The following is a 14,088-nucleotide window of genomic DNA, read 5'->3' as shown; positions in this document are numbered from 1 at the left end:
CAATTAACATTCTATCTTAAAAACAAAACAAAACAAAAAACAATAAAAAAAACTTCTTCACTGACAGTAGTGAGGGTGCCCAGTGCTGCATCCATCTTCGGTTAAAGCTGTGAAAGCTAGAGTTTGAGGAATACAGCATTTGCATTAAACCTGACCAAACCTTTGAGGCATGAGTGGTAAGCAAGTGTAACACAATGGGTCAGTGGTACCAGAGAGAATATCTGAGGATCTGAATCGACAGCACTCTAGAGACAATTCCTAAGATGCTGATGGTCATGTTTCAACTAACAACAGGGATACATACATTCATGTAGCGAGCTGCGTGAAGCCACACCTGATGGCAATGTAGAGAGCTGTGTGGAGTCACACCTGATGGTGCTGGCTCCTGCCTTCCACGATCCCGAAAGCGAGTGCTCTCTGTGATAATCAACTCCTATGGCTAAAGCCTGACTTATGCTATTATCACGCAATGACTGTCATATGCGTGGACCTATGGGCAGTGCCCACCTGGCAATCTGGGGTTGGCAGCCCAGGCCTACTTAAGGGCTGGGAGAGGTTTGCCCGGAGAGAGAGGGAGAGAAAGAGAAGGGAAAAGATTGCTGTGAATGGAGTCCTGAAATAAACTGCTTAGCAAGAAGCGCTCCAGTGTTACGCGTCTTCCTTGCTGGACGAGGGGGCCGTGACACATTCAGAGCAATACAGTATTAGTGATTTCATTACTTGAACATCGCAGAGAACACTGAAACAAAACAAGTTGGCAACAATGTCAGCAGGTGATACGAGCTTAGGGGACCATTGTCACACACCTGTTGAGTAAAGCATTTACACACACAAAGCAAATCTAACTTCCAAGTTTCTTTCCATGCTCAACCATGGAACCATAATAATTAAGTGCTTCCTTAATTATCACAAAACACTTGAATAGACAAATACAACACTATCTTCAGGCTGGGAGCACAGCACAGGCAAGCCTGGCAGGGGAAGAGGAAGAAAAGGGAGGAGGAGGAGGAAATAATTTTCAGATGAAGAAACTGGGACAAGTAAATGCCACAAGCTGAATTCAATGGCTTTAAATGTCGTGTTGCTTTTTAGCAGGTTGCATAGCTCTTGCTAAATCTTACACATGAACCTGACTGGATTACCTCATCCTCACAAATATCAGTCTTTTTCCCTTTTTTGTCATCTTTATCTTCTTCATCTTCATCATCCTCATCTGCTTGATCATCACTGTCATCATCATCGTCGTCGTCATAATCACTGTCTCCTCCCTTCCTTCTCCGCTTGCGTCCTGGAGTGGGGGTGCCCAAGGGATGCTGCTCTTCTCCGAGATCAATGCCTCCCGCAGTGTCTCTTTTGCCTGTTTTTTTAGCATGAATTATCCTGAGCCTTTAAACATTAAAAGAAAGATACAGAATCAAAATCTACTGTTGTCACCACTAAAGTTGTAATTTTTATGAGCACAATGCCAAACTTTCTTTTTCCCTTCTTTCTGTCAGTGCTGAGGATTCAACACAGTGTTTCCTAGGCAAACATCACTATCTCACTCAGTACTTGGCACATGAAGTTAGGTCTTATTTTGTAGCTCAGGTGGCCTTAGAAATTTGTTATCCTCCTGCCTTTGCCTCCTATGTGCTGGGATTCCAGGTGTGAACCACCACATCCAGATCATAATGTGAAGTCTTAAGCTCATGTAATAAACAATATATATCAATGGCAGTAAAAATATCAACTAGGGAAATTTAAGACATATGTTTCCATATTTGACAAAAAACGCCCATGAAAGCTGAGATGAATGATTCTGACAATGTTCGACTGGTACTTCCGGACTTCTATACTATGTGCCTGACTACATTTCAATTCAAATTACTACAAAGAAACTAATATTTTAATATTTTTAATTTATTTTATGTGTTAACATGTATGTATACACACCATGTGAGTGCCTGGTGCCCACAGAGGTCAGAAGAGGGCATCAAGTCTCTTGAAAGTGGGATCTATAAATGGTTGTGCACCATCACGTAAGTGCTGGGAATTGAACCCAGGTCCTCTCCAAGTACAATAAGCACTCCCAAGCACTGAGCCATCTCTCCGGGCCAGAAAATGTTCTTCTAGTCTATTTATTTCTTTTAATTTGGGGAAAGGGTTTCACTATGTAACTCTGTGGTCTTAAACCCTAGATCTTCCTGCCTCAGCATGCCGAACGCTGAGATTACACGTGTGGGTCATATACCCTTTTAACACAGCAGATGAATTTATTTCCTGGAAGGAAGATAATTAAATTTTAATACTGAATAATTTTTATTATATTTTGTAGAAGCAAACTTTAATTCAAAAAGGTAATAGTCCAGATATTAACTAAGACAAACACAATCCATTAGCAACAACAACAGAAAACATGGTTGCTTGACTTTGCTGAAAGAAAAAAGAAAAATGTCTCTTTTAAAATTGAAACATGAGTTCAATGAATCTAATTCTATTTTCCTTGTCTGCTTTTAGATTCCATCACTTATTTCAGACTCCAGATGAAATAGTATCTTTCTCGTACAAAAAGTAAAGTTTAAACTCCATTTTTCCAACCCACATGCCTTACTGGAGACTTGAACTAAAGGAAGACAGCACATTAGATTAAGAAAATAGGACTTACTTGCGGAGTTTACCTTCCACTACCCATTTATCTCTCCTCAAGTTTGACATATACTCAATGTTCTTGTCAATCTCACTGCCAAAACAAAGATGTATTAAAAGATATAATCCACAATGTGTCCATTTAGCATGCAACATCATACATTTTCATAGGTAAAATGATACAAACAATCACATTTCATATCTGCATGGGTTTATAGAACATCACTGACTTTAAAAAACAATCATTTCTTCATTAGATACAATGTTACTATTAGGAAAGTTACTTTGGTTTCTACTTTAAATCAAAAGGGCTGTAATACAGTCTCACAATTCCTTATAAAAATAGCATTCTGATGGGTTTGGCATATATTTAGGAAATGACCATTTCCACATTCAACTGGGAAATTAGGACATAGATGTACATTTACGTAAGTATATAAGTATATATACATACTTATGTACAGATAACATCTCTGTGTATGTCTACATGTCAAGATGGAAAATATGGATGCTGTGGTATTCGCTGGTGGTAATAGAATGGTTGTGCCTTTATTTTTCCAAAACAGAAAACATCAATGTTCTCTGTACAATGAGTTTCTATGTGTATATACTTTAAAGAGCCACTCAGCATTACTATTTGTCATCATGCTTATGCATAATGAAATAATTCCTTCATAAAATATTAATACACTCTTGGGGATATTTGAAAAGGACACAAAAAATAAATGATAACAATCATATTACTATATCATAGCTAAGACAGGTACAGAAGGTTTAATTTGTCTACAATGGTAAAAACAAATTCACAAATCCTTTTTCCTAAAAAGGTAAAAGACTAAAAGTAAGACAAGTAAATTTTAGACAAATTAAGAATAAGCAAAGGATGACATGCTCGAACACTAGCTAACACTTTTGTGCATAGTAAGTAACAGAGTGCCAGATGGACTTGAAATCTTAAATAAAGTATAAACTACTTCACTGGCAAACTAGAAATCTAAGGTTAGACTAGGATACAAAGAAATAAGCAACGGGATCGCTTTATGAATTACTAAGGAAAATCAGGTCCTCAAAGACGTCAAGGAAAAAAGTTCTGGATTCCTAGAATGGTTCTGGATTCTAGCACTGTAGCAAACAATAAAGATATCCAATACATGAAGAATTAGCAAAATGATTAAACAATACATGTAACAAAGAATACAGATTACATATATGCAGAAAGATCATTATGTTCACATAGAACACAGAACACATAGAAATGAACTGAAATGGTATTGCTGGCTATCTTCTAATGGTGATTTACGATTTTGATTTTCTTCTCGGTGCTAGTCAATAACTTCCAAATTCTCTAGAAGCAATTTGTGTGCCCCATGACTAGACCCATTCGAAACAGGAACGCCTGGCTTACCTCACCACACTCTTGCTGCACGCCAGTTCATTAATGAGGAAGGCAAGGACGGAGGCTTTCTGTGCTGGGGTGTGAGCCTGGAAAGCTTTAGTCTTGAGGCTCTCCGTCAGCTCCGTCTGTCCACAGTGGGCTTCCATGAAAATCTGCAAAACCTCCGACACATTGTCTCGATTCACACCCACATTCAGCAAGTGCTCTCCAAGAGCGGTTTTGGCCTAGAAAGTTTGGCATTTTTATCAATGTTAATCACCTTCATTCATTCAAAAATAGGAATAAAATATTGGCTTATATGCTCTAGGTATTACTAATAAGGACTTTATCACAGAACTGGAATGGAGATAAAACAGCATGATAGACAGATATTCACATGTCTATTGTGTTCTGTCCCCTTATTAAACTTTCCTGGACTGAGGGAAGGAGAAAAATCTGAATATTGATAGGAGACAGATTTAAGTAGTCATCAAGTATTCTCTGTAAAAACATTCTGGAATGAATGGCAAAGTACTGATGATCAAAATCACTGTGATTATTTTCTACCTTTATTACGTCAAGTCAGTGATAGGCACATGGAGAAAAACACCATTGCCCCTGGAAGCTTAGCATTTTACAGTATTGTCTAGAGAAAAGATACCTTGAATGTGTATCTGATAAGACAGACAGATGTGCACGAACGGAGTACTTACTGACCAACACAGAGTCAACACTGTGACCTATATGGCATTCAATAGCCTGCTGTTTACAACAATTGACAAAGGAGAACTTCAGAATCAGCATGCAAGTTCTAAATCCTTTAGCAATTATGAATTCTGCTTCTGACAGATACCACTGGCATATTTCCATAAATGCCTACAACTAGAGCAATAAAGAGTAACCAGGAGGCTGGTCTGCATTCCTCCATCTACCAAGATTCTTCTACATTTGCCAACTGTAACTAATATAAATCTACATTTAACTCCAAAAGATAAACGTGAACAATGAAATAAAGAACATCTATACAATCTTCTGCTATCATGGAAAACTTAACCAGCAATACAAGGAGAGTACAGATGTAAAGCAATGGGTTAGATTCGGGTGTTTTTACCTTGTATCCTGTAATTAGACCTGGATCACACACAGCAGCTGAGAGGAGTCTCACAAGCAAGTCTTGGACTTCACCCATGCTGTCCCCTACATTTAGCAATCCCTCTTGAAGAACACTGAGGTTTGGAACATCAATATTCACATCAAAGCCCAAAACTTTACCAAAGTTTCGTAAGAACTGCACCACCATGAGACAGTCTGAAAATGTGGTTCCAGAGAGGACAAGTCCTGGGATGCGAGGCCACTCTGGCAAGGGCTGCAAACAAAACACAAGAAAAATTAACACAGCTTTTAAAAAATTAAGTCTGGATTTTGTTTGTACATACAAGGTTATGTACAGATATGTTGACACTGATTCCCCCTCTCTCTACTTCTCTATCTATCATCTATCTATGTGTTTATCTGTCATCTATCTATGTGTCTATCTATCATCTATGTGTCTATCTATCATCTATGTGTCTATCATCTATCTATGTGTTTATCTATCATCTCTCTACTTCTCTATCATCTATCTATGTGTCTATCTATCATCTCTGTGTGTTTATCATCTATCTATGTGTTTATCTATCATCTATCTATGTGTTTATCTATCATCTATCTATGTGTTTATCTATCATCTATCTATGTGTTTATCATCTATCTATGTGTCTATCTATCATCTATCTATGTGTTTATCTATCATCTCTCTACTTCTCTATCATCTATCTATGTGTCTATCATCTATCTATGTGTTTATCTATCATCTCTCTACTTCTCTATCTATCATCTATCTATGTGTCTATCTATCATCTATCTATGTGTCTATCTATCATCTATCTATGTGTTTATCTATCATCTATCTATGTGTTTATCTATCATCTCTCTACTTCTCTATCTATCATCTATCTATGTGTCTATCTATCATCTATCTGTCTATCATCTCTGTGTGTTTATCTATCATCTATCTATGTGTTTATCTATCATCTATCTATGTGTTTATCTACCATCTATCTATGTGTCTATCTATCTATGTGTCTATCTATCATCTATCTATGTGTTTATGATGTATGCACGCAGGAGGGTATGGGCGGGTGTACAACAGTATGCCTATGGAGCTCAGGAGAGAACCAGCAGGAGAAGGCTTTCTCCTGTCATAGGGTTCTGGTGAATATCAAATTCAAGTTGTCAGGCTTGATGGCAAATACTTTACTCATCTAGCAAAGATACTAGCCATTCCTCCCATACCTATTAATTACTTTATTTTTAAAAACAGAATCTCCCACTAAACACCTCGGGGCTCATTAATTTGGCTGGACAGGTTGGCCAGGGAATTTCTCGCCACTCTGTTCTGGGTTGACGACACCTGGCCCTGCCTGTGCCCAGTGTCTATGTGGCTGTTGGGCATGCACACGCAGGTGCTGGTGCTTGTGTGGCAGGCCCTTCACCGACTGAGTCATCTCTCCAGTTCTCCAAAGCATGGATTTTCTATCATCCAAAGAAACTTAAGCTGCTGTATTTCTTTATCCTGTATAGGAGGATAGAGTTCCTGTGAGCATTACTGCAGCTCCCAAGGCACTAATATGTAAATGGTTTTGAAAGCAAGCAATCACCTGCAAATCTGGGTTGAGCTAGATATGAATTCAAATTTGACAGCAGAAAGAAGAACTGAAAATTTCTTATGTTGATAAAATAAGGTTATAAAACAGCATGAGCCACACCAAACCAATCACGCGACCAAAACCAAGCAACAAAACAAGCAAATCAAAATAATAAGCATTTCAAAAGTACCGTACCACTACGTAATTATTCGCTGAGCTTTTCGTGTTTAATGGTGGCTCAGAACTGCTTTGAGTTTGTTTGCACCATGGACATTCTGGTTGGAAAGAGTGAGCCCATCAGCAGCTAACGGCTGCAGTAAGTCATTGGGTCCACATTACCAGAACTCATGAGTCTGGTTACAATCCAACACTAGGGCTGTAGGTCCCTGTGTTTAGTAAAGCATCAATATGAGCTTTAGTGTTAAAATTAGAGAGAAATCTCTTTGCCACTTCTGTATGCACACATGGCAGCACTCTAATAATTAAGCTACATTAAGTTTATTATAGACATTAAAAATTCACTCAATACGTAATCTAAATTAGGCATATTTTGCCCATGTATGTAATTTAAATTTTATATGAAAAAAGTAACTTATAAATATTATCTGAATCGGCCCTTTGCTCTGCACTTACTCAGGTAACTCACTGAAGAATTTCTTTTAATATTGTTTGAAAACACTGAATTATGAGTAATAGCCAATGCTCTACTTGAAAGCCAGTTCATTTTGCCTTCCTTTTTCCCATTCTGCTTAGGAAAATATAAACGTCCAAACAAAAAAACTGACAAGTATATATTGATTTTTATCTTAAAGCAGTTATGCTAAGTAAAATAAACTGAATGTTAATTTAATACAAGCCCTACTAGGCATGAAATAATTGTGTTAATCACACTACTGGAGGGGATCATACAAACCAGGGTTTGTATACCTAACAGGTGGGTATGGCAGAAGCATACATACAGCTTTTATAGACCAGGCACGGTGACAGATTACAGGGTGGTCAGAGAAATTTTTTTTTTTTTTCGAGACAGGGTTTCTCTGTGGCTTTGGAGCCTGTCCTGGAACTAGCTCTGTAGACCAGGCTGGTCTCGAACTCACAGAGATCCGCCTGCCTCTGCCTCCCAAGTGCTGGGATTAAAGGCGTGTGCCACCATCGCCCGGCGAGAGAAATTTTAAGCATTATTGATATCATTTTCTATAAGCACCATTTTCTTAGCTATATTCAAAATTAAGCTTATTTCTCCACCAAAATATAGCACAGCATCTTGTTTCCAAGGTTACTCTGATATTTCCAAATAGCTACTGTCATGTACGCTAGCAACACTGCATTTGCCTGTGAGACTGGAAGAGAAAACCCAAGCTTCCAGTTCCATGGCTGGACACACCTTCTTGGATGTCAAGATGGTAAGGAGCATGGCCTCTAACAGCAAACAGTGTGATCAAGGGCAAGGTTCCACTTTGTCTCAGGTTTTTCATCAACAAATTGAGACAAATAAATACCAGTGCCATGGGACTTTACTGAAGACTAGACCAAAACATGTCCTTCAAGGAATTCATATAGGCACTCAGCATGCAGTGGACACATTCAATAAAGTAGCTGACCAACTGGAGGAACTCAGATAAATCTAAGTGTCTGTGGGGGTAAAGAGATGTCAAGCTTTTCTGTGCTCAGTTACTGGATAGAACAAGAGAGCCACAGAGACACATCTGCTTCTCTCTCTGCCTTTGTCTCTCTGCCTTGTAATTTCTGGGGTCCATCTACGAGGACTGAAAGGTCTGTAGTGATGCGGTGACCAGCAAAAGGACAGCTGACAATCCAGGCAGAGCCGACCACGCCTGGAAACTCGTGCTACTTCTGGAAAAGGAAACTGGTAAGAAAACTGGAGAAATGGGATTTGTAAGTGAAATGGCTCACGCATCATAATCACCTTTTGGTCTGCTAAGCACATGTCTTCATTAGGCTTCTTTAGTTCCTTTGCCATTTCTAATTCCAGTCTCCGCTGCTCTAGTTTGCGCTCCTTATTCAACCTTTTCTCATCGCGTTTCTCTTGTTTCAATCGTTCTTTCTCCTGAAAGAGAAAATCATGCACAAGAAATCTTAATCCTGACAACTGTTTGAAAAAACTCTAATGACGTTCCCAAAGTGATCAAATTATTATTATTTCAATGAACAAAATCATCTCTAAGAAGCCTAGGAATAAGCTGAGAATTGCCTAGAAACAAGGACTTTGTTTTTAAGTATTTTGACATTTGAATATTTTTACTATTTTATTCATTTTTTAAATTTGATGTTCATATTTGTCTGTGTCAGGATGTCAGACCCTGTGGAATTGGGAGTTACAAAAAGTTGTGAGCTGTCATGTGGGTGCTGGGAATTGAAATTAGGACTCCCAAGCTGTGCACCTGTTCCTTAACATAACTGCATCCTCAGAAGGATAAGGTGCCTGGTAGGTAGTTCAAGAAAGCCTTTATGATTTTTCTGAATCCCAGCCACTACCATCCAGTTTTTTTTTTCTAACAATTTTTTAGCCTAAACACTGCTATTATTTTTTACTCTTATCATGTAATTCTAACGCATATAGTATGACATAACACCTACAATACCTTGAGCATGTGATTAATTTGCTAAATGGTTAGTTCTTCAAAAGCCTTAAAAGTAACAATGGAAAAACATCTGAGTCGGTAATTAAACATATTCTTTAAGCAATTCCCTTATGTTTCCTTCTATAGACAAGGATAATTTGATGTCTCTAGTCTTCCGTTTCTTTTTATCATTCCAATTATAAGACTTCCATCACAAATTTCACTAAACTCTTGAGAAGCCACTTAAAATTTTACTTCAAGGTTGCAAATAAATGTAAACTCAGAGATTATCTTAAACAGAACTGGGGTGAAAATTTAGAATTGGTTTATTCTTAGTAACTTTATTTAGAAGATGCTAAAAAATGTTAACACAATTTCAGATACTCTATAGTACAATACTAAATTAACCATTTATTTATGTAAAGAAAAAACATAGAAAGGAGATTTCTAAATCAGAAACCCAACAGTAAGTTGAGATCCTTTTTGAAAGTAAGATCAGTGTACTGTACACAATGAACCATAAACACTATCTGTGCCACTTTCTTAGACAGAAGGCCCTGCAACGTTATGTGAGCACCGTGGTTAGAGGTGGATATCAAACAACAGAAAAAGTACAGAAACTCAAGGAAACTGAGTAATTCATTAATGAAAAATTGGTCAAAGCAGAAATTAAGAAGGAAATTCAAAACCTTTTGAATTTAATGAAAATTAAAACACAACATATCCAAGCATTGTAGAGATACAATGAAGGTGTATCTCTAAGAAGTAAAAATGGAAAAATCTCATTTTAGTAAGTAACTTAATGAAATACTTAAAGAAAACAAACAAACAAACAAAAAAACCAAAAATAATAGCCAAAAAGAGTAAATAGCAAGAAATTGTCAAACTTAGGAAAGAAGTCAATGAAACAGAAACAAACAATAACAAAGACAATACAAAGAATCGATAAAACAAAGAATAGTTCTTTGAGCAAATCAACAAAGTTGACAAGCCATTATCTAAATTAATCCAAAGATAGACACAAATTGATAAAATTTGAGATGAAAAGGGAGAAATTATAATTCACTGAGGAAATTCTGAAAATCGTAAGAACAGACTTTAAAAATCTGTATTTCACCCAACTAGAAAGCCTAAAATAGATGAATTTCTTGGTATGTACAACCTATCAAAATTAAATTAAGATGAAATAAATAATGTAAATTGACCCAAGCACCTTAATAAAATAGAAGCTGTAGTTAAAACTTTCCCAACAAATAAGAGGCCAGGACAAGGTGGATTGAGCACAGAATTCTACCACAGTTTCAAAAAACTGAAGTCATTATGCCTCAAATTATTCCACAAAATAGAAACTGAAGGAACATATACTAATACTTTTTATGAAGCTATTCATAATTCATACCAAAACCACATAAGGATCCTACAAAAAAAAGAGAAAATTACAGAAAAATATCCCTTATGAATATTTAAAAATTCTCAAGAAAATACTTGGAAACCGAATTCAGGAACATATCAAAAAGGTTATTTACCATGATCAAATTGGCTTTATCCCAGAGATGCAGGGATAGTTCTATATCTAATACATAAACAGACTGAAAGACACAAACCCACATGATCATCTCATTAGATTCAGAAAATGCCCTACAGCAAAAGAAAACACTAACTTATGCCACTGAGCACAGAGACGTTGACCTGGTGCACAACCATAAGCCTCACGCCTAGGAACCAGCATTCGTCATACTGGAAGGTACTCAGCACAGTACAACTACCAAAGGAGTAAAACAATCAGTATCACACAGCTACAAATACTGAGACAGCTACTTTCCTGCAGGATACACTGGTAATAGTGGCATATATGTTGTGGGAATAACCAATCATTAAAAAAAATGGATTTAAGGCTCAGTCCATGACTGGGAACCCAATCCTTACACTGCTGAAGTTAGCCTGACACTGGAAGGTTAAGGGGTTAGGGGAGAACGTACTGCTATCATCCCAGGAAACTAATAGAGCAATGAAATGACTCCTAATGGCGTATCATCATACCCACAGATCACTGCCTCACTCAGATCATCAGAGAAACTTCTGCAATTAACTGGACAATGTGTAGAGGATGAGAACATCAGAGAAGTGAGTCCCAAGTGGAAGGCTGTCATCAAACCAAGGGTCACCAAGGGTTATGGATCATACGAAGAAGTAGCAAAAAGATTTTAAGAGCCAGAGATGATGGATGAGTCCAAGGAAACAGTTTCTTCTACACATAACCAGGACTGATGCACATATGAACTCACAGAGTCTATGGCAGCATGCACAGGGCCAGCACAGGTTCTAACCACACAAAATCCCAGCACTGAAAGGGTAAGTAGGCAAAAGTCCCACACCTGACCAAGATGCTATATTTGCAATTGATACCTGCTGGGAAAGGGAAAATCAGTTTTCTCAGACAGAGTGACAATGAGTATATTAATTATAGTTCAGGGCAGGCCCAATGCCCAGGAACACTTAGTTGGCCAATACAAAACAAATGCTGACCTTTTGTGGATGTGTGTATGGGGAGAGGGGAGTTTTATCTCATTTCTTTGGCATCTTCCTTTTGTCTTAATGGCATTTTGTTTATTTCAGCTATTTTTTGAGAGCAAACGAGTGAGCAGGCATTAAGTTAGGCGGGTAACAACGAATTGGGAATAGTTTGGGGAAGGAAAAAAATGATTGAAATATATTCCATGAAAAGAATTTTTTTAAAAAAAGAAAGAAATAACAGAAAAGAATTACAAATTTGGTTAAGGCTGGAGAGATGGTTCATCAGATGAGAGTAGTGGCTGCTCTCCCAGAGGACCTGGCTCGATCCTCAGAACACACACAGCATGTCTAGTTCTGATAGCAGAAGTTGTGGATGGTATGATTAGGATCTAAATAAAAGTGCCTGGAACCTCTACACATGTTATAAGGTTAGTTTTGTGACATCCTGGTTACAGTAATAAGGAGCCACAGTTAGCTCATCAATGTCATCAGCACAATAAAAATCACGGCAAACCTGTACTCTGAAAAAAACTACAATAGCTACTGCTTCAGGAAAAGCAATCTTTCCATCGTAAGGTAATAGTCCTCCAGGAACGCACTTACTTCTGCTTTCTTACGTGCTTCCATAGCTTTCATGAGCATCATATGCTGTCGCCTTCGCTCCCGTTCCTGCAAGGCCAGATAAAATTAGGAGAACAACTCAACCACAGTTAACTGTTGGGTCTTCAAATGGAAAAACAACAACAACAACAAAAACAACAACAACAACAAAAACTCAATATAGCATGTTTAGCATTTATAGACAAGTCATGGTAAATACTAAATATAAGACAAGAATGGCCATTCTGTGCATGTTTTAGTTCAGGTTTAGAAAGCAAATACAAGAGCAATCAACAGCAAAAAGGTGAAGCAATGAGCATGGAGACAGTGTAAACAGAGCATACAAGGTTTACTTATGGTCAGCTGTGATGCTCCTTCAAAAGCTGCCAGAACAAAAAGCATAATGGTTGGCTGGAACAGGTCAGTTACCTTACATCTGCTATTAGAAAAACCACAAAATACTAGAGCCAATTTTACAAGGTTACATTGTTCTTAAAATTTAAGATCAGGCAAAAATTAATGCATAATCACTTTCACATTGTGGTTTTAGAATTGATTAAGTTAATTTCAAGTACAAAATTATTTTGAAATCCAATAGTACACCAATAAATTAGGAAAAAAATTTAAAAGTGTTTATACCAATTAAAAGTTAAACTCTTCATGGTTCATACACATATACCAATGAAATGTGATATTCCTATTTACTGATGTCTGATGCTTGATGCACCATTTAAAGGCATAAAGCTGTACCATGGGCAAACAATAGTAATCTAAAATGCCCACTATAGGAGTAAGGTAAGCACTACCTTAATTTGGTAACTAATTTTAATGTAAAAATTGCATATTATTGTTACTTAATCAATATTTTGGCTTTGATATATTTGGTCCCCCAAAGGGGTATTTCCAAATTTTGACTATAAAACCAGAATCCATTTCATATTCTCTCATCAAGCAAATTCAAAATTCCCATTGTTCGTAATGGCAGTTTTGCATCTACAAGGATGGGAGAACATGGGTCATAACTGTATCTAAATGTATAATGAGTCAACTTTTCCTGTGACATCAGTAATGCACGTTTTTAGAGAGGAGCTTTATGCAATTCAATGAAAACTCTTTGAGACGTATCACACTTCTCATAGACAGACAAGCAGATGTATGCAATGCACTGTGCTGTAAAGCCATGCAGCAGTATGTAATATGACAGCAGCCAGTGCTACACTTTATGCATTGCTATGACAACCATATCACAACCAAATCACAATGCGGTGTTAGATGTACAAAAATAAACATACCCATACCATATCTAGTCTATGCCTCTCCAACTCCTGGTAGAAAGAGTTGGCACAACATTATGAAACAGAAATCACAGAGTCATAAAACCAATTTTAACCCCCCAAAGACACCAATACCAAAGCAAGGCATTAAACTGTAAGACAAAGGGAAAACCGCAGCAGGAATTAACGAGAAGTCTTAAAGAAAGTATTTTGAAGTTTCCCACCCCCCAAATAGTTGAGTCAATGACAAAGTTCTTTCCACAGTTGCGCTCTGTGCATACAGACCTGGTGCTTCAGAAGGACAGCCTGCTGTCTTCTCAGTTCTTTTTCCTTAAAAATAAGAAACTTTTGATATACGGATTTTAGGAGAGATTTAGAGCACATTAAATAATAAAAATTGCATTTCAGATAAATTTCCAGCCTTCTAATAG

General features: G+C 37.4%; 1 protein-coding gene across 16 annotated transcripts in view; it reads right to left on the bottom strand.

Annotated features, from left to right (window-relative positions):
- Positions 1-14,088, bottom strand: part of Baz2b (bromodomain adjacent to zinc finger domain 2B) — a 213,038-nt gene that overhangs the window by 22,342 nt on the left and 176,608 nt on the right. For 8 of the 16 annotated variants that reach the window (XM_057755621.1, XM_057755630.1, XM_057755627.1 and 5 more), the window contains 8 exons: positions 13,943-13,987; positions 13,676-13,708; positions 12,387-12,452; positions 8,615-8,755; positions 5,112-5,366; positions 4,031-4,245; positions 2,645-2,719; positions 1,143-1,386 (listed from right to left, as the gene is read on the bottom strand). In XM_057755621.1, the coding sequence (XP_057611604.1) occupies positions 1,143-1,386; positions 2,645-2,719; positions 4,031-4,245; positions 5,112-5,366; positions 8,615-8,755; positions 12,387-12,452; positions 13,676-13,708; positions 13,943-13,987 (1,074 nt within the window). The remainder of the gene's footprint in view (positions 1-1,142; positions 1,387-2,644; positions 2,720-4,030; positions 4,246-5,111; positions 5,367-8,614; positions 8,756-12,386; positions 12,453-13,675; positions 13,709-13,942; positions 13,988-14,088) is intronic. The other 8 variants (XM_057755623.1, XM_057755631.1, XM_057755628.1 and 5 more) reach the window with 2 other exon arrangements.

This window comes from Chionomys nivalis, chromosome 22 (assembly GCF_950005125.1).
Source record: "Chionomys nivalis chromosome 22, mChiNiv1.1, whole genome shotgun sequence".
In the NCBI taxonomy this organism is placed as follows: domain Eukaryota; kingdom Metazoa; phylum Chordata; class Mammalia; order Rodentia; family Cricetidae; genus Chionomys; species Chionomys nivalis.
The sequence above is the reverse complement of the archived record's forward strand: the minus strand, read 5'-3'. Positions and strand labels throughout refer to the sequence as shown.